At 45.6% G+C, this 27,539-nt stretch overlaps 1 protein-coding gene across 1 annotated transcript; it reads left to right on the forward strand.

Annotated features, from left to right (window-relative positions):
* The first annotated feature begins 1,777 nt into the window (after window positions 1–1,777).
* On the forward strand, window positions 1,778–5,278 carry CNP (2',3'-cyclic nucleotide 3' phosphodiesterase). Its single transcript, XM_009282682.1, has 4 exons — window positions 1,778–1,820; window positions 2,196–2,865; window positions 3,452–3,594; window positions 4,155–5,278. The coding sequence occupies exons 2-4, from the start codon at window positions 2,250–2,252 to the stop codon at window positions 4,605–4,607; spliced, it is 1,212 nt and encodes a 403-aa protein (XP_009280957.1). The 5' UTR covers window positions 1,778–1,820; window positions 2,196–2,249; the 3' UTR covers window positions 4,608–5,278.
* Window positions 5,279–27,539: the final 22,261 nt, after the last annotated feature.

The following is a 27,539-nucleotide window of genomic DNA, read 5'->3' on the forward strand; positions in this document are numbered from 1 at the left end:
GGAGACAAGCGGGGGCTTTGTGGGGACGGCGGGGAGGGACAGGGCAGGGGCGCGGGCTCAATGGGGGATTGTCCGCCCGGGGAGCCCAGCGCTCCGCCGACGCGGGTCTCTGTGGGGCCATTGTCCGGCCAGGCCGTACGTGGCCCCATCCCATGAAGGCGACTATTATCCTCCAAGCTGGCCGCTAAACAATGGGGCCGGAGGGTGTTTTCTATTATTGTTCTTTTGTTTGCACGTTTGAAAAGCGGCCTCAGTTACTGCAAGCACCAGCAGCTGCCTTCAGCGAAATAGCTGGACTGCCCCTCGCTCGGCACAGGGGGCCCGGCCGCAGGAACGGCGAGGCCAGCCCGGCCCAGCCCTGCCCGTCCCTGCTCAGGCCGAACGTCCCCCTTGGCATGCAGGACACTTACACTGCGAGGAGGAGCAGCTCTCGGCCGTGGCTCACGTCACCTGCTTCCTCTCGTACGATGACCTGGGAGCCCCGAATCCACGGGGAAGCCGACGCAGGGGTCCCAGGAGAGCTGTGTGGTCCTCGCTCTTCTCAGAGGCCCGTTCATTCCTGCTGCAGGAACTCCACACCGGTTTCGGGAGCGGGCACGGCTGCCCCGGCGTGCTGGGGGCCCACCGTCCCGGTGTGCTGCGCAGTAGCTGACCCCAGGGCAGGCAGCGCTCCCTGCCCGACACGTCCATTGAAGCAGTGGGGGTCCTGGTCCCAGGGTGCTTTGGAACCAAAACCCACTGCCAAATTCTGGAATAAGGGATAGAAGAGTTAATCAACTGAATAGTTGTTTTTTAAACAATGTCTTCACCCTGCAAACAGGAAAGCTGTATTTTTGTGCTATGGGCAGAGCATTTATGCATTATATAAAACCCCTCGATTTTTGCGTCAGAGGCAAAACTTCTTCAGCATCGCTCCCGTGGCTGCTGGCACAGCATCCAGCTCCAGAGCAGGTGCTGGTCACGGGCTGGGCGAGGACACGGCCGGGGAGGGAAGGTGGAGAGTTCGCATATTGACCCCAAAACCAGCAGCTGCCCCGTTGATACTATTGAAAACTCACGCGGTTGGAGAAAGCCCTCGTTTCCTTCCAGTCCCGTGTTTTCCCAGGCCCTGCTGGGAACCAGTCTGGGATTCCAGTTACCGGAGCTGCTGGCAGGAGGGGAGGGAGAGCCAGTGCCAGCTCCCCAGCAGCGCTTTTCCCGGCTCTCTTGCTGCTGCCAAAAGCGAGCATTTCTTTCGGTGCTCGGAGGGCTGGTTTCACTTTCGTGTTCAGCTCAGCAGCTGCTGGGGGGGGGGGGGGGGGGTGTTGTCTTTTCTGGAAGCAATTTCAGTTGCTCTTCATCACAAGAGGAGCCCCAATTCCCTCCTCTGAGGCATTCGGGGTGCTGATCTTCAGTACAGCATGAAGAAATGGCAGCTCTTAACGTGAGAGACAGCATCCTCGCAGACTTCACTCAGAAACAGCCTTTCCTATGGGGACGGAGGATCCCTAAACAGACTTAAATCCCTTTGCAGTCGTCTTTATTCAGATGAAGCGATGAGATGGCAGCAGCTGTCACAACCTGCTGGGACTTTTGTTTCCCGTTTTCAGGGGGAGTTCCCCACAGCGTGCTGCACCCTTGTTATCTAGTAGCCACAAGTGTTTCGTTAAGCGTTCAGAAACAAATCTGACACTTGACGTGCTCTGCCCGGGCTGTAGCTTTGTGGCAGCTCGTGGTGCCTGTGAAACTGCAGCTGCTGCCACGTGACGGGTAAAACTTCCCCTTCCTGGTCAGGCAGGACCGCAGCTGCCGAGGCCGGAGCCGCACCTTCAGCTCCTCAGGTCAGACGGCCGGTGCTGGTGCCGGGGGGGTGGTGGGACAGGGCGCGGGTCCCTGCTGTGAGACCAGCTGGGGTAGCTGTGAGAGGCGGGTGAGAGGCGGTTTAAGAGCCAAGCAGCAGCTGAGGTTAGGGGACGTGCGGGCAGCGATGTTCCCGGTGCCCCCCTCCTCCCAGTAAAAGTTCTCAACAGTGTGTGCTTGCGCAGTCGGAACTTAAGCCAAGCAGGGCAGCTGAGGTTAGGGGACGTGCGGGCAGCGATGTTCCCGGCGCCCCCCCTCCTCCCAGTAAAGGTTCTCAACAGTGTGTGCTTGCGCAGTCGGAACATGCGGTCTCTTGGGGTTGCTAGCCTGCAAAATATTTTCTTCTTGCATTTCAGAACAGAGGCTTCTCAAAGAAGAGTCACACATTCCTGCCTAAAATATTTAGAAAAATGTCTACTCAATCAGCGAAAGAAAGACCCGAAAGCTTGCAGTTCCCTTTCCTTGACGATGAAGATACCATCTCCACAGTCAAAGAATCTAAAACCTTTTTTATTTTAAGAGGCCTGCCTGGCAGCGGGAAGTCCACCCTTGCCCAGGCTATTCAAGATAGGTATAAAGATGCCTGCAAGGTCATCTCTGTTGATAGCTATAAAATTACACCTTTAATAAGAAGCACCATTCCTGAAGAGTATTCAAAGGTGGATGAGGATCTAGTTGACTATTGCAAACGAGATACCAGCGTTATCGTTTTGGATGACACTCACCATGAGAGGGAACGACTGGACCAACTCTTTGATATTGCTGACAAATACCGGTACAAAGTCATCTTTGCTGAGCCCAAAACCCACTGGCGAATGGATTGCTTGCAGCTGAAGGAAAAGAATCAGTGGAAACTGTCAGTGGAAGAGCTGAAGAAGATGAAGCCGAGCTTGGAGAAGGAATTCCTACCCATGTATTTTGGGTGGTTTTTGAGCAAAAGAAGTTCAGAGATCCTGAGGAAGGCTGGCCAGGCCTTCTTAGATGAGCTTGGAAGTCTCAAAGCCTTCAAAAAGGAGAGTAAATACTGTATGTATAGAAGTATCTTACCAAGTTCTTACTCTGTTGATGAAAAGTTAACGCTCAGTAAATGCAACAAGTTTGGTCAGCTTCTAAAGTGGATTTCTAGTTAAAGTTAGCAACAAGAAAAACTGTTTAAAGCTACTAATCTGTTTCCCGTAGTTGACAAAGTTGCTGTTGTAAGTAAAAATAAATGAAACAGTTTTTCCTAAGAAGTCTATTTAGCTGCGACACTGGAGGGAGCTGGGCTTGGATGGCAGCAGCGTTACATCAGGTGGCTGGGCATCCCCTGGTTGCTGCAGTGAGTCAGAGAGAAAAGGGAAAGACTGAACAGTCTTGTCCCTTAAGGGATTCGTACAACATCAAGGCTAAGACGAGCCATGATGATGCGCAGAGGTTCCTGTCTTCTAGTTACATCCACTGTTAGCCTCGGTGGAAGGAGGAGTTTTACTTACCCATCTAGTGCTCTTCAGCAGTAAGAAAGATGAAACATGAAGGACGGGTTGGTGAAGAAAGCTGAGACGGGACTTAGGCTCATGGGGTGACATCAGGGGGATCATTTTTTGATGATAATATTGTTTCTCTGTATTTGCAGTTGCTTCTGCTATTGAAGATCCCAAAATAAAAATAGATCTCACCAGCTACTTTGTGAAGAGGCCGCCCGGGGTCCTACACTGCACCACAAAATACACAGAGTTTGGAAAAGCAGCTGGAGCTGAGGAATACGCACAGCAAGAAGTGAGTACCAGGGCTCTGTCTCCCTCCCCCTTCCCAGCAGGGGATCCACAAGCCTCTCGGGGTGGGCTGGGGACACTGCTTTGCTTGGAGCAGAGAGGCCGAACGTAGGGACACTAAGTACATCCATGTGGCCCGTGCAATAGAAAAGTCTCAACTGTGGGAGAGATGGTGACTATTTCCTGTTAGTTTTCAAACAAAATACTCCTACCCCATCCCCATCACCCCCGACTTCCAGCAGCATCTCCAATAGCTTGATTTGAATGATGATGAATTAAGGTATTTACACTTCCAGCTAAATCATTTCAAAGCAGATGAGCCCAAGTTAAATAGTGGAATTTGCGAAGGGAAAAAGATGTAACCAGCTCCAAATTCACGGAGCAGGAACTTCAGGCCATGGTCTTCTAGCTGCACACAGTATTTCAAATATGTCAAAGCAAGAGCTACCGTGATCAGCCAAGACCCTGAGCTTGTGGACGATAAAGCCAACCACACTGCTGCAAGTCCCACCTGTCTGCAGTCAGTTAAAGCCGTGTTCTCGCCTTGTCTCCCTCTTCCCCCAGGCTGTGAAGGCTTCCTACAGCAAAGGCTTCACCTTGTCCATTTCTGCTCTGTTCATCACAACAAAAACTGTTGGTGCTCGTGTAGAGCTGAGCGAACAGCAGCTGCTGCTGTGGCCTGGAGATGCCGATAAGATCCTGCCCGCCGACAACCTCCCAAAAGGCAGCCGGGCTCACATCACCCTCGGCTGCGCCAACGGTGTCGAAGCAGTCCAGACTGGGCTCGATCTGCTGGAGTTTGTGAAACTGGAAAAGGCAGGGAACAAAGGGGATGAAGTGGGGGAAATTGGAGGAGGGAAACTGCTGTATTTTGATAATGGTATGTGGATGCTCATCCTTTCTAAAAAGATCGATGTGAAGGCGATATTCTCAGGTTACTATGGAAAAGGAAAACTTGTGCCAACGCAGAGCACCAACAAACGGGGCTCTGCTTTTAGTTCCTGCACCATCATCTAGGAGCATGGGCAGAGTAGCTTGTTTGTTTGTTTTTAAAAGGCAAGTAACTCCTGTAACCTTTAAAAGTGTAAAGAGAAATAATTCTACCTTTACTAAAGTAAGCCCTTTTGCCAACCCCAGTGTAAAGCCTCTCTGGGGAGAGAGTTTATTGGCCTCAGAACAAGGAAGAAAACAAGCAACTCTTGACTGACAAAGGAAAACTGTCACATAACTGATGTCAATAACTGAAGTGCTGCTGAGTGCGTTTTAAAGGAGGAGTTTTGGAGAGAACTAGCCATGGTGGTCTGCTTGTTTTCTTCCTCGGAGGAAGATCTCCTATGGTCTTTTATAACTTCCCTACGAACCACAATCGTTAGATCTTTACACGTCAGCACTATAAGCAGTGGCAGACCAAAGCCTGTACGTAACTGGTCTGAAGCCAAGTGAAGTGAACTGCGTAACGTCTCTCCCCTTCTCCCACACCCGAGGGACTGACATCAGTCATTCTGGTAGCTGAATTACCGGGTCAAAACCGGCAAGACTCAATTGTGGATCGTTTCTGTCAAGCGTGGCAGTTACTAATCGTTTAGCCCACAAGAAGAGAACTTGCAGAGGGCAGCAGGGTGTCTAACAGCCTTGATCAGAGGTCAGTCCTGCAGCCCTGTAGCCAGCCAGCCACGCTCTACCCCAATTCGGGTCCTGCAGCCCTGTAGCCAGCCAGCCAGCCACGCTCTACCCCAATTCGTGTTTGCATGCGCAGGCTTCCTTCATTGCAGGGAAGACACATGCTGGTGAGCGGACAGAAGGAAAGCACCTTGCCAGATGATGTCTTAAAGAGCTATCATGGACTTAAAAAAAACCATCACAGAAAGGGAAACAAGTGAAATACCAGGAGAGGCGTTCAGTTCCTGTAGCATGGCTCCAGCCATTTCACTTCACAAGTCAGTGGGCCGGACGAAGCACTGTCCCGTGTCCTTGTCCTGTAGGGAACAATCCTGCCTTGGCAGGGAGTGGAAGAGATGAACTAACATCTCTTCCATCTTATTTTACAGAAACTAAAATCATGTCTGAAGTATAGAACTGTACTTCATGCAAGATTTTACTACTTTTCTCTAATGCACTTGAATGTTAAAAGCTAGGATGGCAGTAACATTGTAATTTAGGAAGTAAGTGGAGGTATCGTAACTGCGTAACTTAAGTCTGCTCAAACCTAAACCATTGGCTGGAAAAATAGTTAATGATCAAGCACTTCTGTTATTAAGTCTGTTTTATTGAAACTTATGGTTTTGCTCTTAGCCAGACCGTCTGCCAGTTGGTCAGTGGATACGTGGTCACTACTTTACTGTTACACAAAGCTCAACTAATGGATTCAGGTCAGGGCAACAGCTTAAACTCATGCTATGGCTCAGTGTTTGGTGAACTGCATAGTGAAATTAATCCCGTATTAATATATGTAAATACTTACTGTGTTTGAGAAGCGTGTGCTGGGCTCGTATCTGTAAAGGAGCTGTCGTGTGGGCAGAGCTTACCTGTAGCTGGGTGCGCACTGAAACCGTTGCTTGGGAAGCCCAATGCTGCCTGTGCAAGCAGCTTTTCTCCTCGGAATGCTTAAAACAGAAGCAAGGAGTGCTTTGGGGCTGATCTGGTAAACACTCCGCAGGTTTACCAATAAAGCAAAATACTTCCTGCTGTTTCAGAAAGATGGATGACGATAAATTCTCATTATGACATTAAAAAAATTATATATACACACTCCCATAGCACCTGTGATCCTCCCTTACCTTCAGAGAAACCCTTGCTAGCTTCTGCAGCAGCAGAGGGGCGAGTGCCCGATACTCAGCTTGGGCCTTTCCTAACTGAAATCTCACACGGGTTTGTTCCATCAAAACTTTAAAAACGCATTTACCAGCGTCTGCCCAGGACAGCTCCTGTGGGAGCACAGGAGCACGCCGACCCCCTCTCCCTCCGGTGCCCTGGGAACAACCCAATGCTCCAGATCACATCCAGCACTGAAACGCACAGCTGGAATAGCTTGTTTATTTGCCTGTTCAAGAACAACAGTGAGACTGTCGTCATTTAAGTTTTTATTAGTTTGTACATCATATACAGTTTATAATAAAGTAAACCAATTGCATATGGTTTTGCTTCAGTCTGTGATATTCTTCATATAAACACATCATTATGAATTATGCCTAATGAAGTAAACAACAAATATTCACATTTTTACCATTCACATCCTAGAAAGGTAAGGGTCCAAAGAGGGACAGTGCTCATACCGACGTGAAGCCTGTCTTAGAGAGGATGACGTGTTTGGCAAAGCGATGGGGATAGTGATTGCTCCATGCGATATGCCTTTCCTCCCACTGGAAAGGTTAAGATATTTACACTGAGGTAAACATTCAGAATTTCGATTCAGATAAATACTGCAGCACAGGGTCTAGCGTCCTCTCCAAGTTGGCTTCACATCGGCGTCTGGTTTTGTCTTGACTACTCCTTAATGTCGTTACAACAAAGCAGATATGCATGCAATGAAGGTGCTCGGTTTGCTGTTTCGCACTCAACCCCTCCAACATTGCTTCACGCGATTTTCTCTTTTGAAGCGTGAGCTATTGAGTGAAAGCAGGGAGGAAGATGGGGTAGTCGACGTGAGATCGGCTATGCCAGAACTGCAGCCAAGCTGCACACCCAGCCAGAGGCAGCATCCCAGTTCTCCCACCAAACTCCTGCCTTCCCGAGCCACCCCGATGGTGCCAAAGCTCTAGCTCAGTAACGCCGCTGCAGACGATGCCTCATCTCGGCACCCTGCTCACATTCCGTACCAGAGCTTTCCTTCAGAGGTCGGATCTATGCTAGAGTGAAAACTTGCCTAGCACTACTCAAAGAAGAAAGGATCGTCCTGTCCCTGACTCTGCAGGAGCGGGGAAAGCCAGGGTACGTCGGGGAAGGCCAAAGCATTACGCATCGTCTTTCAAAGCCAAGCACAGGTCCTGCTGCCCCGGTAAGCAGGGACAATAGGGACATCTCCAGAACACAGTACGGCTGCGTGTGAGCGGCCTCCAGCAGAACGCAGGGTCACAGAACCGCTGCGATCCAGTCTGCCACCTTTCAGCCTTAGTTACAGCACTACTGCCACAGCCCGAGATGGACCTCAGCGCTGCTCGGAGAAACTCGGGTAGGTGCAACACACGAGCTGTCCTTTCTCCCTAAGAAAGGGGAGGGGAGGGTACAAGGCACAAATTTAAACGGGATGAAAACCATCCACTTGAAGATAAGTGAGTATCTTTAGTCATTACTGAAACTGAGGAAGTAATTTTGAAAGAAGAGCAAACCACCGTGTGGTCCAAATGCTTTGGTCATTCAATTGGTTGAAGAACGATTCGGCTGAGCGCAGCCCTCCAGCACGCGGCCGGCTCGGAGACCAGCGCTGGCGGGTGGGCACAAGAGCTGAGCCAGTTTCCGTATCGGAAGCGAAACAATAGCACAGCAGCTTTCACTCTGTACCCCCGCCAGAGACAGAAAGCTGAGGGACTTGCAATATTCCATGGATAATAATACTGTTGTCCCTAAACATTTTTTTTCTTTCTCCTTTTCTTTTTTCCCCAATTTGCATTAATGTATTTACAAAACAGTCAGAAGCCTTTAGCACTAAGGATCCAGCTTTACAGCAACACTTCCAAGTTCACAAATGAAACCATGTACTTTCCTATGTAGCACGTGTAGCCGAAACAACAAACAGCCTGTCAAAGTCAGCAGCCAGAAGCATCGTAATGGTCTTTACAGCTGATTGCAAGTCCAGGTTCAGTGTATCTGGAAAGGACTCTCTGAATACTCCCCTGCAAAAGGTGGAGCTGACACAGCACCAGATTTGTAAAGTAAATCCACACAAGAAAAAACACACCAGGCTTTGTGGTCCAGAGGTCAGACCATTGTACATGCAAGTATCTCCCACACACTAACATTACTGATGCACGTTTTCATTTTTAAAGCACGAAATTGCTTCCATTTTAATTTGAAACCATCCCTACAGCAGCTCAGACACCACAGGTATCATGATCAGGCAAAAAAAACATCAGAGGGAAAGCGTAAGAGTCAAACAATTCCTTATCTCCTTGTAAACGCTATAGAGTCACGACAACAGAGCCTCCCTTCACACGCTTGGTCTGCCGAGAGCCACGCTCCCCACACGCACACAGTATTTCCTGTAGTTTACAACTTTCACGGAGGAAGCCGACAGCTACTCCGTCAGTTACCGAGCTGTTCAATAGCAACTACTTCCATCACGTCTGCTAACAGATCCTCCCCTTACGCGCCAGCCTGGTCTGGCTTTCAGCCACGTCAGCTCTGCTACCTCTGGGTACTTCCCGACAGCAGGAGCTCTCACGGCACCAACAATTCCCCTTCGGAAACACCGCGCAGGAGCTGGCAGGCCGAGGGGCAAACGTGCACCACGCGGCAAAAGCTGCTCGGCATCTGTATTTTGGGCTGTTCACCAGGCAGAGCAGGGCACAAGGGATTCTGCACGTGGAACGGCCTGGAGGCATGCTTAGGTACATTTCAGGGTTAGGTATTAAGGCTCTTGCTGTTAGGCCAAAAAATAAACCTTTCAATAACTACAAAGACCGACTTCCAGAAAGAGAACTCCCTTCATTGAAAGGAAGGGCTTTACCATCGGTGTCTTCCACCTGCCGAGTTCACGTGGTGGCCTACGGTCACACCAAAGGGAACAGTACGCTGCTAAATAAGGCTCGATGCATGTATATCCCACTGTGCTTGTGCTATCACCTACAGCAACCGCCTCCTATCACCTTCATCAGCTCTTTATCATTCTAGAAAAAGCACAGGCATAATATCACTTTAAGATACTTATTCATTATCTCTGTGGCAAATTCCTATGTCTGGTAGCTCCTATCGAGCCGAAGGAAGCCAGGGAGGTCTGCAGAGTGGTAGCAGCTAGAAAAATGGCACTAAGGTTCCCTGTGGCTATATACAAAATACAACCCATGAATAATGTTCTGGAACTACCAAGTGTGAAAGGCAACATTTCAAGCAATGCACATCTAAGCAGATTTTTCTGAAAGGAACAGAGTCCCGTGTCTCCAAGCCGTGCTAGGACACGACGGAGGTTACAATGCCACCGCACCTCTATCTCCAGGCACTGCTGCTGCTGTCCTGAGGTAACGGGAGTCACTGAACGCCATTCAAACCCCAGTGCTCTGTGCAGAAGGGAACACGTGTTCGCCTTCGCTTTGAATCACATAATAACGCTCCTTAGAAAAGTCTTGGCACTCACCATATTAATATTTAACTACATTAAATCATGCATTCATGTACAGTTTTATAAATATCTGCTGTATACATTTTTCTCTCTCAGAAGAAAAGCCATTCCACTTCTGTCGTCCAAGGAATGGTCTCATTCAAAGTTTGGAGAGAAGGAAGCCTGTCGTACTTAACTGGGGGGAGGGGGAAATAATAATAATAAAACCCACTGACAAATGCAGAACACGTCCCTGCGTGGCGATAAAAGACTGAGAAAAGTCCAAACTGTACAGTAATATCAATACACACAAGACAAGACATTATGAATCCAGAATGCCACACTGAAACAAGTCCTGTAAACTCTGATTTACAAGTGCCATGAGAACTGGAGAAGTATCAATATGCATAGACCAGTATTTCAATTCCTCAGGTATTTACCGTTTTGGAGTCTGAAAGATGCTAGGATCTCATTTTGCTTTCAGTGCAATCCGGGTAAGTCCATCACGTTACACTGGTGCAAAGGAAGTTAGAATAAATGTTGTAGAGTCTATTTTTGGAAATATTACTCGACACTGGCTCATTTTAAAAGCTGACACTGGAGCGAGTTATAAAATACTTTCTTTATTCTGCAGTACTAGAATTTAAGCCCTTAAATCTTCCCTCTATGAAAGTAGATTGTCAAAAATTCTGACAAAACACAACCACAGGACTGTAGCGCTCGGCGGCAGCACCACGACACTATTGCAACTGTTGGAAATGAAGTTAACTTGCATTGCAGTCTAGCAACTGTGTCCCGCTGAACAGGACAAGTACAGCCCTCAAAAGGAAGGAAGACAAAGACGTTAGCATTCAAGGTAATCACTTCATGCAACGAATTCATTGCAATTTTTGTTCCTGCAGTAAGAAGTTAAATCAGATACTATATAAAAGTTAGTGTCAGGTTTCTCTAGGAAAGTGTCTTGCATGTATTTGTATGAACACCTGCTTTCTCAGCCAAGCAAAATTCAGCCCTCCAAACATCACTACACTACCGCAGGCCAGTTCAAAACACTCCGGCTACAGCAACGCTGCCGAGACTCTGCCCTTCTCGCGGGTATTGCTGAGTGCCAACACACTTTCTCTCAAACGCCACTTCTGAGCAAGACTGCCCGAAGCTCTGTCAGACAATGCCATGCGCTGTGCTCCAGAACCGTTTTACAGACAGTATTTAACTTGAACAAAGCACCTAGTCAAAACAATTCTTCACTCTCTAGAAAAAAGGGAAGAATTCTGGAAGCAGAGTCCTCTCTCAGCTGAGATCTTGCTGTAACACTACATTTATGGTGAAAAATAAAACAGCATTCATGTTAACTGGCAGTACCACCAAGCCAAATCCATTTTCAATTCGAGACGGTGCAGCTGCACGCAGCTCCAGGCTTTAAGCTCATCCCTCCAGCACTTGTCCTGGCATTGTGCAAGAGAAGCAAGCGACAGACTGTCAGTTCAGAGTTTGACTTTGCATTTTCTTGCTTCTTTGGACTAGTAAATTACTTCTAGTTGAAAACTACTTGATTGGTTTAACGTATTTGTACAGTTCCTGTAAACATAATGAGAGCACACTGCTGCACACACACAGTAACCGTTTTCAATTATTAACCTGAATATTACTTTGCATTTCTTCAGAGCTAGAAAGAGCTCATCCACGCTACGGATCAGTAACACAAAATCAAACATCAAGCTCAACAAAATCAAGTTTTAGCAAAAATATTAAATGTTCAAGTGGATTAATTAAAAAAAAGTACGGTGAAGAAATTCAGCCCAGAGCAAATTCAATATTCCCTTAAACAGGACAGTTCTTGGAGTGAAAACACAAAGCCCTTAATTCTAGCTGCATCACAGGGAATTCTCACATAAGCTGCTCTTTTAAATCCAAAGAAGCATTTCTCTGATACAAAATTGTTAAGCTCACACCTTATAATTTAAGTTAATGCCCGAGTGTACCGTTCCGGTAGAACCATGGCAAAAAAAAAAAAAAAAGAAAAAGAAAAAAAAAAGACAGCTGGCAGGTAAAACGCAATTGTATGAAACTTGATTGAATCTCGGCAATATTTTCCGAAGATTAAGATAACTTACAAGTTACTACAAGCCCTAGACATGCTGCCATACTGCACTTCGGAGCCAACCAAAACAAAGTAAGAGATTACTTCACCCTCTTACAAGTTGAGATTCCAGGAGGACTTCAGGGAAATCCTCTCTGCTGAGGAGCAGGACCAGTCTGAAAGTACGGGTCAGCATGGAGGGACCAAAAGATTCAAAGCTTTATTTATTTTTTTTTTAATAAAGTTAACAGTAAAACAAAATTCACAAGCCTTCCCCTCCCCGAGCTGGTTTCCTCTTCACACACAAAAGCACACAAAACAGAGGTCTCCAACCGAGAAAAATGAAACTGCTCTAAGTACAATGAGACATGATGAAGGAAGGAGTCTAAGTATGTCCGTATTCAAGGTTAAAATAAGCAGATCAGGTATGTGTGGTTTTTGTTTTGTTTTTTTTTTTAGCCAAACTGGAAAAAGAAATTTCCAGGCCCAGAAGCTGAAAAAGAAAATGAAAGATATTAGCACTTTCAAAATTCAAAGACAATATGGTTAACTACTATCCTGCAGTAGCTTGACGCCAAGCTAGTACTTAATTCAAACAAAACCGTTTGAACAGGTAGGAGAGATGAGATCTTTGCTATGCATTTCCAGCAGCTGACTTCCAACAAGTAAGAGAGTGGACTACTGATAATATGGGTGAAGGGGGCAGATTTACAAGGAGGAAGGTAAACAGTACACAAAGCATGCAAGACTTCTCAAAATTCACTTAACAAAAGACCTTAAGGAACACACGCTTCCCTGAGGGGCATATTGATACTAGTTAAGTGCTGAGAGCTCGCTCGGTGCTGTATAAAGCCATCCTACTCCAAGGTGTGTGAAGAAAGCCTGACCACACATAAGGCTTGAAGGGACACTGAGTAACAGCTTCTTCATCGCCTCCAGTCACCTCAAAATGTTTGCAGGCAGAGGCCCTCAGGAGGATTCACAGCGTTATGAAACCAGAGAGCTGTGTGATACATATGCACAGGACTTCTGACCAAGAATCGCCTTTGTCGCTTTAGCACCAGCAGCTGTATCCAAGTAATGGCCAACTATTTCTAAGCAGCAAAGCACCACTTAGATGGCAAAGCCTACACACACTTCTTGAAAAGGGAACCCCCGGGTTTTGTTGCTTTTGAACACAAAAGAACCAGAACTGGCCATCAGGTGGGATGCTGTGCAGACAGAACTTTCCAAGAGCTTAGACATTTTTCTTTGGAAAAGTCAAATACTCTCCTCAAACAGCGCATCCACTCTGGGAAACTCGGCTGTCCTGTCAAGTGATTTGCGTACTTACATTTCCAAAGCTGACAGGAGAACACTTCCACCTACCTTCAAAACTGAAGCCACCTGGCCCACCAAAGAAGGCCTTGAAGATATTATTTGCATCAAAGTCTACAGGGAAGAAAAGGAAGTTGTGAGCTGAAGTGAAACAGCCAGTTACAGTTTTCACAATTTAGAAATTGTCACTTAACTGAGGGCCCATAAAGCATTTTACAAATGGACAAAAAGCTATAAACAGCTTGCTCGGTTGGAGCACTGCTATACAGCAGCAGAGCACAGGGCCACTGGCAGTAGCAGAAAACGGGTAAAAGCAACAGTTGTCAGAGACACAATTTCAGTCACAGGGGCAACCTAAGAATTTTGGATAAGCAGCATTTAGGGATCCACAATCTTTCTATTACTTGATTTTACACTTCCTATGAAAGACTTCTGCCTCATGGCAGCTACTACCTACCGGATCAATCGAGGATAACATCCACCATATAACCTAGACTGTTCGCAACTTGAAACATTCAGTGCAGATCTGCCATTCAAATGCTTTCAGAGACCAAACCGACCCAATTGATAGGATTATTACAAATGGGAGGTTTGCTTTAGAGGAGAAGGTAGACTCTAATCTTTTTAAAGGCTGCCATGGTAGAATATAATAAGAAACACTTACCTCCCATGTTCAATCCATCCTCTTCTAGATCCTGCCCACTGTCATAGCGGGCCTTCTTCTTGGGATCTGACAGGATGGTAAAGGCTTCACCAACCTCCTTAAATTTCTTCTCCTCTTCCTTCTGTACTTCTGCACTTGCCCCACTGTGTCGGTCTAGGGATATGAAAAAGAGCAGGAAAGAAGTTTTTAGTGTAAATGGAAAATGCTACACGTTCCCAGCTACTGTCACAGATTTAGATTTGTAGGGTCAGAACTGCAATTTGTCCAGAAATTCCCTCTCATATTTATTCCTGCCTCTGAGTGATGGCTGCGCAGGGCACATGCATGGAGCGAGGGGATCAAAGCAACAACGCATGCTCTAGTAATGGACTGTTTGTGGGTACCTGGATGATGCATTAGTGCTCTTTTCCTGTAAGCCTTCTTGATCTCATCTTCAGAGGCATTTTTGTCAACCCCAAGGATTTTATAGTAGTCTTTCCGTTTGCTCTTTTTCAGTTCCACCTGTGCGTTCTTTAGAAGTTGCTTGTGTTCTAGGAAGAAGTGCAATGCCAAAGGAAAGCGGCTTTAGTGTCAGGCACAGCCTCCTGCTTTAAAAGAGGCTGAAGGTCGACATGTTGAGATAACCTGGGTTGAAGGATTCAAGTGCCAAAAGTAACCAACCCCCTTGGATTTACAGTCAGGTAGCTAATTAAAGCCTCACTGTCCACTTAAGGCTGTTTCCAAATGCAGGTAAACGTCTCAGTGCTATTAAACTAGTATTTGTTAGACACCGAACCACAAGGACTAAGGTTACTCTGTCCGTTTGTCGTGGTTTATTTCATTTCAGGCTACTAAAAAAGCAAGATGATAGTTAAGAACGAGACCCATAACCAGATATTCTGAATCTAGTGCATTGCTGCAGCTACAAGCTAAGTTCTCTTCTCAGCAACAACAAACAAAATTGCCAGTTAAGGGAAACTTATGCACACAAAAAGAACGCCAATATGCTCACCTTTCGTTTTTTCTGTCTGATAAACCTTTTCATAGTCTCTTACAGCATCTTCATATTGTTCTGTGTCCATGTAACTGTGGAAAGAAACACTGGTGGCCAAGGTGTACTTCACAGGAAATATCAAAAGGGGGTTCAGGTACAAACTTTCTAGATGGATATGAATTAAGGAAAAGATGTGCACTGGACTGCAGAAAGAGCAATCATGAGAGGAACCCACAAAGGGTCACTGACTGGAAGCCCAGACACCTGCTCTTTGTGGGAAATCCTGGCACAGGAACCTGTACTTTGGGCTCCAAGTGGAGACTGCAATCTTATTTGGCAGCACAAGTTCTACTTTAATGATCTGATAATTACTTTATCCAGCCGCAGGAACTAATACCAGCCAGCAAGATCTCAAGGAAGCTGGTGCAGAGTTGTACACAAGCAACGCTGGTTAGAAGTGACAATCTTGGCACCTCAAACCAAAGGACGTGTGCCCGTCTATTGGCATTTCAGCCTTACTCACATATTAACTACTTACTGTAATTTAGCAATTACTGAGATGGAGCTTGAGAAGAACACTGAAGGTTGTAAATTAAAATGAATGCACAACAGGAAGGCTGCAGTAACGGTTTGGGTTCATCTATAAGCCAGGCAGCTTTGCCACAAACTGGAATAATCAGTATTGAGGAAAGTAGCAAATAAATCCGTAGTCAGAACAGAGCTTTGACTACTTCCCTGGTGGTGCCAAGTTACAAAGGAGACATACAGACTCAAACATCCTTTGTACAACTCGCTCAGCCTCACTGCGCTACACTGCAGTATTAGCTGTGGCTGAGATACGTACAGCCTCAGCTGATTTCTCCTTTATGGGAAGCAGGGCATCCCATTTCAAAATCTAGTTTGTTGGAAGCGCGAACAGCTCTGCCAGGATAAGATCTCTTACCCGCAGCAGCCCTTCTGAAAAAACTTGAGAGCGCGCCTCTCTGGGACAGAATGTCTTACATTTGTCTATAAACATAGTAAGTCAAGCTTTAGAACAAATCCTGCCTAAATACAACAATCAACAGGCAGTCCCAGATCCATGCAGGCAGGACAGACTACACAGCGCTTCCCCTGTCTCCTCGTCAGCATAAGGAAGAGGAACTAATTCAGGGCCCCTTAAGGCAGAAACTTTAATTCAGTTCAGCTTCAGATTTGTTATTCCTCTCACTCAGTGCTGTAGGGAGGGGGTTCCTACCCACAAACCTGCTCAGCATGTCCATTATAAAGGTCTACTTACCATTGTGCTCTCCTCAAGTATGCTTTGATATATGTGTCATCCAGTTTTACTGCATTCGTGCAGTCATCTATTGCTTCTTCAAGTTTCCTAAGCTACAATGTCAGACAGAAGTTAAGTGAATCCCAACCCACTAAGTAGCATTATTATTTTAGGCAATTGAAAGGTGTAAAGAATCTTGGAAAATCTCACTGTTTTGTGTGTCTGCGTCTAGGAAATTTTTTCCAATCCCCCAAAAACAGAAAGCTTTTGTTCCCTAGGGAAAAATTAGAAGCTTGGCTAGTGAAATGGTAGAACTATGTGGTGCTTCTCTAAGAAACGCACTTGGAAACAAGGGTCTTCCTGAGAATGATCTGAAAACCAAGTTATTCTGTGTCCAAACTAATTCCCAGACTGGAAAATAAACTTAAAAATAGTTAAAATACTTTTTTAAAAAAAAGCATTGTTTGTTTTCAGACACAAACAGCCATGTAAAATATCCATTACTGCTGCCTCCAGCTCATCCCATTTCCCAGGTTTTGAGAACAGCCTCTGCCTCTTGACCAAGTAGGGGTGTTGAAAAGCCTTGACGCTGGTAGGACAGGCATCAACACACAGAGACAGCTGAGGAGGAAACATGCCTAGAGGAAATGCAGGGTGGAAACTAGAAGCACTATCACATGACTGACTGTTTCTCTGGATAGTGCATGACTAAAATGCAACAGCAAACCTGGAAAAAGTGTCCAGGGTTTGTAAATTAGGTTATTTTTTTTTTAGATCAAAAACCAAATCAAGACAGATGATCTACAAGAAGAATAAGAAAAGAAAAGAAATCTCTTCATTACTGGGAAGGAAACAAATAAGGATGCCTTTATGCTGATTAAGTTAAGGCTAAACTACGTTCAACCTCTCCCTCCCACTCTGTGCAGCCCAAGTATTTGTTTCTTCAGCAGTCAACTTTGTTGGCTGTTTGGAACAGATCCAATCATTGTGCAAATACAAAAACCTGAAACGTTGCCTACAGCACTAGAAAGATCCAGCTGCCCCAGCAGCCAGAGAAGCCTATGCTTTCCAGAATAACCGATTTGCAATTTATAAACTACATGGTGAGGAATATGATGAAAGACTACCTGCCAGGTGACCATTTCTTACCTTTGAATTAACTGTCCCCCGGTTGCAGTAGAGTTTGGCATTTGTTTTTATGTTATTTGGATCTATTCCTAGTGCCTCTGTGTATAGTTCATATGCTAGTTTGTAATTTCCTTCTTTGAATGCTTTATTCCCATCTTCTTTCTTTGCTTTAAGTGCTTTGGCATTCTGAAAGAAAATATACCCTGGATAAGGACATTAGGTAAGTGGTTCAGGGGTACCAAGCACCTTATTTTGCTGGGTGAGGGTCCTCAAACATAACTGTTATAATTTGGTTTCAGACACCATTACAGGATACAGAAGTCACAGCCTTGCTACAGCAGCTGGAACAAGCTGTAAGCATTTTGCCTGTCCCCCAAGAGAACACCAGTGCCAGTTACAGGCATTCTCCACAGGAACAAAGGTTGCCTAACGTTTAAGATAAGAACGTGATAGTAAAGGAAATTCATGGATTTAAAAAAAAATAGCAATGGCACCTCACTTTTTGAGAGCTTATACAAGTAAACCAATTTAAAAAGTCAGTCAAAGAACTACAACAGAGTAGAAATGAGGGAAGGAGCAACATGAAAGGAACAGTGTTTAAATGCAAGTCAACCTGTAGGCACTAAGTCAGAAGTTCTAAAAGAACTGATAGACCTAGTTTTATTGCTCCTATCAAGGAACAAAGAAGAATGAAAGGGAGGCAGTCTTCAAAGTATCACAGTCTTCTAAGAAAGAGCTTCTAGCAACTCACAGTGTTACCTAAAGCAGCAAGTGGTTGTCTTTGGGAAGGGCTGGACACACTGCTTGCTACTGGAGATCCGGGGAATGATAATGTTGAGGGAGGGAGAAGGGATTGATCCAGCAGAACCAAGTTAAGCGTTTGGTAATAAATAAATAAATAAATAAAAAATCCTGGTGATTTTGCAGTCCCATCCCCAGTATCCACAACTTACACGGCAGGCAAGACACGCTTTCTCGTGATCAGGAGCCATTCTGAGTGCTTGGACAAAGAATTGCACTGCCTTCTCAATACAGTCCTCATAATAAAGGCAGAGACCACGGACATACAGAGCGTCTGCATTTGTTGAGTCCATTCGTAAGATGTCACTGTAATAGACATTAAAAAAATGAAATGTTTCCCTATTCCAGTTTCCTTGCAATCTCCAAAAGCGCTCTTCCTCCACTGAGCTATTTAGTTATTTTATCAAGTCCGTGGTACAGATGTGCAAAAAGTATGGGAACTTGCTCAAGCAAGACTGCTGGTTATTAACTGAGTCTAAATACAGTTTCCCAGTAGGATTAACTTTAAAGGGGATAAACTCATGCACTCTTCCTCATCACAGTTTGCATTAAGGACTATTTCTTTTTTATATTCCCTCATGCATTTCGGGCTGTGGAAAACAAGCAGCACCCAGGACGTACCACCAGCTGTTACTCAAACTCTAGACCTTAAGACGCTCACCTTGCTACAGACTGTGCTTCTGGGTAGCGACCCAATAATGCTAAACATTCAGCCTTGAGGATTTTGAATCGGTGACAAGCAGGAGCAAACTCCAAAGCACGATCCATGCAAAATACAACCTGGTGTGAGAAAAAACACAAATGTGAGCAAAGCAAATAGCCAAAGGCCTGGTTTGAAAGGCTGCACCATTACCACACTTGAGATTTCGTATTTGTCTTTGAACAGGAAGATAAGTGTGCAGACACCTGTTTCCTCTGCTGCTGGAGACATATCTCATTACAAAATTTTCCTCGTGCAGGTTTTTTGTTTTTGCTTTTAAAGGGCTTTGTGTACAAAGGTCTGTGGCACCTGCTGTGTTACTATGACACAGCACTACACAGAAGATTCAAGGGACACCTGTAGAAGGTCCATCCCTTTAAATCTTCTGAAATTGTAGGCCCTAAAGAAAAAGCCAAGGAGGACAATTCTACCCCTGTTTCCTGCATAATAAAGACATGTGGGAAGGACAGAAATTCAATAGATTCAGACAGTTTGGACTGGACAAAACACAAAAAAGGTACAGTGCAGGGACTGATCTTACACTGGTCTGACTGCAATGGGCAGGGTGATCTAATAGGTCCTTTCCATCTCTGCCTCTCTGGTGGAGACATCTGCACGAGAACAGGGTCATTGTTCCACCAAGGTTCATCTGCTTCCCCGGCCTGTGACATCACGATTGCCCGCTGTGGGAAGCACTGTGCTCCAGACTGAGAAGCCAATGGCTTCTGGGTGAGGAAGGAGCCAGAGCAGCTCTCCAGAAACAAAGATCACATTTCATGCAAGCCTCCCCAGTGAAGTGAGACAGGAGAAGTGACGGGACAGATGCAAAAGCCCAGAACATGCAATACAGGCAGGGCAATTCCTACACACGAAATCCAGATTGACCATACATCCCATTTGCTCCTCATAATCATGTGGTACAAAGCTGGGATTTACCCTTCCAAAATCTTGAGCTTAGCCTAAGAGTGTGGACAATCTCCTTTCTGGGCCAAACTTGGGCCTTACATGCATCCACTGAACAGAAACAGTTGCACGAGAAGTGTTTGGTGCCTTTCAGATTTCATGCTGTCATTTCTTGTTATATCAGGTCAGTACCAGCTGCATCCTGTTACAGCCCTTGGGAAGAGAGATTTGGAAACAGTAACGGAGAATGCCCCACGCAGCTCCTTCAATGACCCTCACTATAAAACTGGCAGACAGACTGCTTTTTTTTTTTTTTTAAATTAAAGAGTTGAGAAAGAAGAATCTTGGATATGCATTTTAGGAGCAAAGCGTGATCGAATGCTGCTGCTGACAAAATCTGTATCAAACAGCTCATTCATGGTTCCACTCACCCTGCAAAGCAAACAGTAATAGAGGATATTCAGCCTGAGCCAGTCACCCTCTTCACTTTTCATTCGTTCAGTGCTAAGAGAGCATGAGCTCTGCCATCGTCACAACTATTACAGTTCACAAGACAGCCCTGCTTCAATAGCAAAAGTATGTTGTACAGCACCTCCCATTAGGACCCAGCTAATGTTAGGCAGGGAAATTAGACATGCATCTGGCTGAACTGGCCAGCTAAAATATGTCCATTCATAATTCTACAGGAAACAATCGAGTTAATCTTACCTTCCTGAAATCCCGTTTCTCAAAATCCACTTCAGCTATTTTTTCATACTCAAGCACAGTACTGGCGTTCTTCAGCTGAAAGACAGGAGAACATAGAAAGTGTTGCAGGACAGTCACTGCTCTGAAACACCGTCAAGCAGCATTTAAGCAGCCAATCCCTAAAGTGTCAGAGCAAAAACTATTGCAGACCATGGAACAATAATGCAGATTACATGAATACTTTTGCCAGCATTAAAATCAGTTTGAAATCAAGTGACCTAACTGGTAGCCCACGAAAATGTACCCCTGTGAATGAGATACAAAAGTGGCAGCAGCCTTCTACATGCTGCATCACCCATTTCCTTACCACCATTCACCATTTCTCCTCTGGAGTGCTGGGTGAAAGACCAGCTTAGCCTCCATGCTCTTCTGCTAAGAAGAGACAATCACACACAAAAGTAACTATGCAACCTGGCGGTCTACTGAAAACCAGATACAGAGACTGACAGCATCTCATTTTTTCCCATTACCTCACAGCATGCAAACAGTCATCACTAACGATGACTGTGATTCCACCTTGCAAATTCGAAGTGAAAAGCTTACCAGTTCAATCTGTTCCTTTTGACAGCCCCATCTACTGGGAATATTTAAATTTTAAGAACCTCTTACCTCTTGCTGTGCCTGGGTATTCTTATGATCCAGTTCTAAAACTCGTTGAAAGCAGCGGCTGGCAGCCATGGCATTCCCTAGGGAAAGATGGCACTTCCCTTCCCGTAGGTGGCCCTGAGAAGACAGTTAAAAGGGAGTTGCAAGAGCTGCAATAGGTGGAGACAAGGGTATTAAGACATGAATAAGAAGTATGAAGTTTTCCACGTACCCTTACAAAGCTATCATCCAATCTGACAGACTGCTGAGCATCTCCCAGCGCTTCTCGGAATCTCCCCAACATCATGAGTGTGGCAGCTCTGTTACCATAATAACTGGCATTATTAGGACAGGTATCTGGAGAAGATGTAAGAGCACTCACTGTTAGTGTAATGCAAGCAGTTATACAACTTGTAGAACATATTAAGAAGCCGTGGTTGGATTAAAAAATCACATTCCCTCCCAATTTATAATACGTCACCTGAGTGGCTTAAGATGACGCATGATGGTCAAGCAGCTGTTTTGATAGCAAGTCATAAAACTATTGCTCCCCACACCATACACAGGAATTAACTCATATAGAACAAAAGTTTGTGGTGTTCAGTCTGGCAGCACTGCTGACCCTGCATTAGAGGGAAAGCTGGATTGGTTTCATGTTAAGAATATCTTGGCTGGAGGAGAAACAAAGAACTGCTGCAATCACCCACGTTGGCACTGACTTGTGTTATCAATCTGGTGAAATTTTGCAAGGTAAAGCAGGCAAAAAATTTTCATCCAGTGCGTGCTGTTAGAAACCCTGCTGGTGTATTTTAAATCAATAACCAGCTTTGATTTTTAGACATGGTATTCAGCAAATATTAATATTATCATCAACTGTTCTCACCTATGGCTTTTGTGTAATAGTTGTACGCTTCATTGTAATCTTTCTTGGCATAGTATGCGTTTCCTCGTTCCTTGAATGACTCTGCTTCTCTGAAAGGAAGCAAAACACCACATTTTAAGAGGAATTGAGCATCAGAACAGATTCTGACCATGACCAAGCATTTGATCCCCAAGCAATCTCAGTGTAACTCTTCAGTGCTCCAAAATGCTCGTAGCTGGTTGCTGCTGGATTTCCTCTGTATACATTGTCCATGAGAAAACAGCACACCTCACGTCCTGCTGGCTCTCAGACACTTCATCACTTTACTAGGGCCACGAACGGGGATACTCAGGGGTATTACCTAGCTGAATATTACAGGAATGCAATAGCAGACTAAAGCCACTTTTGAGCACCCTCCCTTCAGTCTCAGGTGCACTGGCTTCTGAGTCCAGCAAAACTCAGTTGTACATGGTTAACCAAGCCAGCCTACTCCTGCAAGGTGCTGCATAACCTCAGCAGTCACTGAAGTCAAGAAACAGAGTGCTGTCTATCTTTCAGAAGTAGTCCCACATACTTAGGAAACAGGGCCAAGAACAATTTCTACATTCAAAAGACAGCTAAATTGAGGAGAAATAAGGGTGCAAGCCTCAAGTAGAAGCTTGGCACTGCCTTGGCAACAGGTCCAGAAATAGTCCTCACACTCAAGAGCAAGCATTTGCAGAGACAGTTTAGGACATTTAAAAACACACAACATATGGTTTAAAGCAGCATCCCTTAAACTCTTGAAAGCAAAGTTTCCCCTGAAGGAAATTAAACCCTCCTCCCTCTTCTCCCATCTACCTTCACCATTTTAGATAAGCAGTCCGAGAGGGAATTTGTACCATGGTGTTGAAGTTTAACTCAGCTTCACTGAATTAAATTCAGTGATTTAATTCACTTCCTTCCCCTCTTAGACTGTTTAACATGTAAAAACTATGAGGCCAACTCAAAAGAAGCATCACCCCACTCTAAGATACAGCAGTCAAGTCTTGCATCGTGCTTTTGGGACTTCACTGCTGTAGCCAGAGCGACAGACACTGTTTGTCCACTCTCCAAAACACTTGCACAACCAGAACTCTGGCCTCAGACAAAGACAAATTCTAACCATCAGAACAAAGACCAGCTCAGACTCCATCCTTCATGTCCCACCAGGGATGCGGCCAGCATATCTACGAGCCCCAGCTACTCTCGCCTTCAACAATGAGCAATCTTCTGCTAGAGCAGCCCAGCCGTGGGGATCACCTGCACAGGGGAAATGACCGTATCACGAGCAGTACAGTTGAAGTTGATTATTACAGGTCATCTTATTCCTCTTGGGTGACTACCAACTGATCTGAACATAGCCTTTGCTGAAGCAATGAAGCAAGACGCCAAGGAAGCTAAAACAGCTGGGTGACCCCCTGTCCTGGTTTTAGCTGGGACAGAGTTAATTTTCTTCCTAGTAGCTGGTACAGTGCTGTGTTTTGGATTTAGGATGAGAATAATGTTGATAATACACGGATGTTTCAGTTGTTGCTGAGCAGTGCTTACACTAGTCAAGGACTTTTCAGCTTCTCATGCCCTGCCAGCGAGAAGCTGGGAGGGGGCACAGCCAGGACAGCTGACCCAAATCAGTCAGCAGGTGGTCAGCAATTGCATTGTGCATCACTTATTTTGTATATTCTTTTATCATTATTATTATTTTCCCTTCCTTTTCTGTCCTATTAAACTGTCTTTGTCATCTCAACCCACGAATTTTACCTTTTTTTTAAATGATTCTCTCCCCCATCCCACTGGTGGGGAGAGCGAATGGCTGTGTGGTGTTTAGCTGCCTGCCAGGTTAAACCACAACACCCCCCAGTCTGCCAGAGCAGAGTTGCACTTGAGGGCTCAAAGACGGATTAGTTCCAGGCTGTGCTGAAACGTTGGGCTCCAACATTTCTTGAAAGAAGGATCCAGAAGTGAAGGTGTCTCTTTGCACCACTTGCTGCAGGAAAGCTATTTACAGGGAAACCCAAGGTAAACAAAAACAAGCCAAATCAGAGAACACAGAACTAGAGAGCGAAGAGTCACAGGACTTTTTATGTACAAATACCTCCATCCAACTCCAGAGCAAGCACGAACTGTTCAGTTGCTCTCACGGCTGAGGAGCTTTATAACTGTATCTGACAACACTGCTGTAACAGTCAAAGGCGTGAGTCAGAGACAGTCTTCAGTCTACCAGGTACTATAAACACAGAGATAATCTTTAGCTTTAAAAATTTAGTTTCATCTATCACAGGAAGTATAACGCAAGTGATCCACTTCCATATTTCTGTACACCTTTACAAAATTCTCAAAAATTAGATGCAGCTTTGGGCATGTTTCAGGACTGGGTTTTGCCCAGAGGAAGCAAAGACTTCTCTTTCATGAATCACTTTCTTAATAAACCTAACAGGATAGAAGTTGACTGTCTTCACTGAAGGCTGTAGCTGCAACACATTCAAAGAGTGGAAAAGGGGCTCTTACTATAGAAGGCTTACTGTTAGAACGTACCATAGTGAGAAGCCTCTTTCAGTATATAAAATAAAAACTGAAGGGAAGACTGCTGACTAGTCCTGCATTTTAGTAAGCTGCCAAATCCAAGACCTGAGGGTGCAGAGCAGATTTGGTAAGAGTCAACCACCACTTCGCATTTTTATTTTGGAAGTACCTAGAGATCAGATGCTTATGCGAGAAATGCATTTATCTACTGGAAACTGCCCTCGCTACAAAGCTGCCAACCCAGGACAGACTGAACTCAAGCCACAGTGTCCTTGCTGAGGGGGGAGCGCTGCCAGAGCCCCCCGGTGCTCCCAGGGCACATCTCGGCAAAGGCAGCGCAGGAGCCGAAACCAGGAGGAGGGACCCCACCAGTGAACGAGAGCAATGTTCAGCAAGCCTACTAGAGAAAGAACAAAGGGAATTGTGTTGAAACAAGTTCACATGTTTTTAACCTCATTCAGGCTTGCCATTGGCCATTCCCACACAACCGCCTCATGCAAAGGGTTGTTTTCACTGAACCATCACAGTTTTGCCAGCTGGCAAAACAATAGACACAGGGAGCTGCCACACCGAGGGCCACAGCTGAAGTGTGTGCTCTTCACTTTCATTTTTAAACTTTTGCCATCAGCTACGCTCCAGCAATGCAATGGAGCAGACGCACCTCTACTGTAACTCTGCTCAAGTCAAGCAACGGAAAGAACACACAACCACATTGCTGTATTTATTTGAAATAAGATGAATAAGTAACAGGGTGGCAAAGAAACAGTTTAGCGCATGCACCCCACTGCCTCAGAAGGGTCTTGTCACTGCTCCTGGGTTCAGTTCATCCCTGCTGCACCCGCTCCCATTCCAGCAAATGATGAACTTGCCCACCTGAGACGGGAAACTGCCGTATCTCCTCTGCCCCAGCCTTCCCACCACCTCGCCCAAGGATGGTGCTTGTTCTGCAGCCTTGCTCTTCCTCAGAAGCCAGCACACTGCCAGATCCTGAACAGCAGGCAGCTGCCACTACAGCACCCCTCCGTGCTCCTCCTTCCCTAAGGCCACAAGATCTAGAAATGATTATGTGCCTGTTGGATGGACCTGTATCACAAGCGGCAGGACTCATACTTTGCATGATTAAAAATGTGTCCAAACACAACCACCTTTTTTGAATGTTACAGATCAAACATTCAAAATACAGTGGAAAAAATAATCAGCAATTCTTCACTTCTGGAACCTTGACAGTAAGTAGTTTAACCAAAACTTTATTCTCGTTTCTGTAATCATAAAGGGAAAAGAAAAATCACAGATCCACTTAAAGTACCTTCTCTCAGAAGCTCTCTGTGGTATAGTATAAAGAAAAGGGTGAACAGTATTAATGGCAGAACTCATCTCTCTGAACCACCACTGTAACCTCCTTAGCATACCAGTCCCTGATTCACAAGTCTTTTAGCAATTTTACCTGTCATGTCATGAGGAAGTGGTGCCTAATAGATACAGCTAAAGGGCTGGATGCCAGAACACCCTGTCTGCCAACAACTGCCAGGAAGAGCTGGGAAAACAGGAGAAAGAAAACAGATACATGGCAAAACCAACTTTCACAAAGCATCGGTATTCTGAGATGCTAGAGAAAACACACGAACACAAGAATTACTGTTTTCTACTCGTTTTTATTGGTCTATTTTCCTTTTAAGTATTTACTTTAACACAGACTGATACATCAACAAGTCACAGCACCTCAGATAACACTAGCAGAAAGGAAGTACACAGGTATTTCTATTGCTCACGTGGCTTAAAGCTTAACGATGAAAAAAGATTGTGAAAGAAAAAGCAAATTGCCTCCAAAGCACAAAGGCAAAGACAGTTGCTGGAAACGCAAGGCTTGTGGTCTGAGGTCCTAGACACAGAACAGAAGCATCTCTCCCCAGTTGTGCTCCACTGACATAGAAAGCACACAGAGAAAACAGTTCTTGTTTACCACGGTCTCTGGCTATAACAAGAAAAAATGCAGATCTCCTGATATCACTGGTAATTGTTTCAATCCAAACAGATGCTGCAGCCTGAATGAGATCATTCTGCATCTCGCACTGATGTAGGCTGCATTCCCCACTTGCTACTTTTGAAACTGAAGAAGAATCGTGCTTTGCTAAAAATACGATCCAGGCTGAATGGATTGCTTTGTGAGGGGAAGTTAGTGTCTTCTCAGGGCCTCTCCACGCTGGATGCAGAAGACAGGGAAGAGTCGCACCAAGGATCTCAGGAAGAAGCTTGTCTTTCACTGCTTGCGTGCACCACGGGCTCGCAAGCAGGGGACTGTTTGGAGTACCTCTCTCCCTGCGAGCTAGTCAATTTTTTCTCCTCTTTTCTAACATTTGTCAGGACCCCTAGTTCAAGTGCTCCAGCCCCTGTCACCCTAGAGGACCTGCCATCAAAACAGGCAGCAGCCGCATGTTCTGATGCTCCCCTCGCACACCCAGAGGCTCAGAGGACGCAGCATGCAGCACTCGCTGCCTGCCTGGTGGGAGAAGGAACCATCACAAGGCTCCCTCTATTCCCCATGGCCTGCTGAAAGCTCAGCCCCTGCTCGTTCCCAGAACAGAAGAGCTATGAGAAGCAGCCATCCCGCGCACCAGTGACACAATCCCACATTTGCTTAACAACTTCTGCCTCCTCAGAGCTTCCACACGCTGCCCCCGCTTGCGCGCCAATCGTGGTTTCCACCCCTCCTTCTCCAGGTCCGAACGAGACACATGCAGACCTACCTTGCAACGCACCTCATTTTCTAAGTCGTCGAAAACTTCTGGGAGCTGTACAAACAGCACCTCCTAGATCTAGGGGTGCTGGCACAGACCCTGCGCACATAGGTACGTGCACTCAAAGCAGTACTACCCAGCTACAGCAATTCAGCATGTAGCAGGTGGCAGACTTGCTCTCTTCTCGACCCTCACTCCTACTTCATTTCCTGCCTCCATTATGAAACAGTGACCAAAAAAAAAAAAATTCTAGGATTTAAGGCAGGCTCCAAAATCCTGTCCTGGCCAAGCAATCTTTTTTGGGATGCTCTGACAACAGGAACACACCTGCCTTTACTAAGCAATTCTTGCAGAGACTTTTTCTTTAATAGGATACGGTGCCTTTATCCGGCATTTTTTTGGTTG

The sequence above is a fragment of the Aptenodytes forsteri genome, unplaced genomic scaffold (genome assembly GCF_000699145.1).
Source record: "Aptenodytes forsteri isolate BGI_AS27 unplaced genomic scaffold, ASM69914v1 Scaffold492, whole genome shotgun sequence".
Taxonomy (NCBI): Eukaryota; Metazoa; Chordata; class Aves; order Sphenisciformes; family Spheniscidae; genus Aptenodytes; species Aptenodytes forsteri.

Coding starts and splice junctions, on each gene's coding strand:
- CNP (XM_009282682.1), top strand. CDS start 2,250: ATGTCTACTCAATCAGCGAAAGAAAGACCCGAAAGCTTGCAGTTCCCT. Junction 2,866..3,451: donor CAAAAAGGAGAGTAAATACT/GTATGTATAGAA, acceptor CTGTATTTGCAG/TTGCTTCTGCTATTGAAGAT. Junction 3,595..4,154: donor AGGAATACGCACAGCAAGAA/GTGAGTACCAGG, acceptor CTCTTCCCCCAG/GCTGTGAAGGCTTCCTACAG.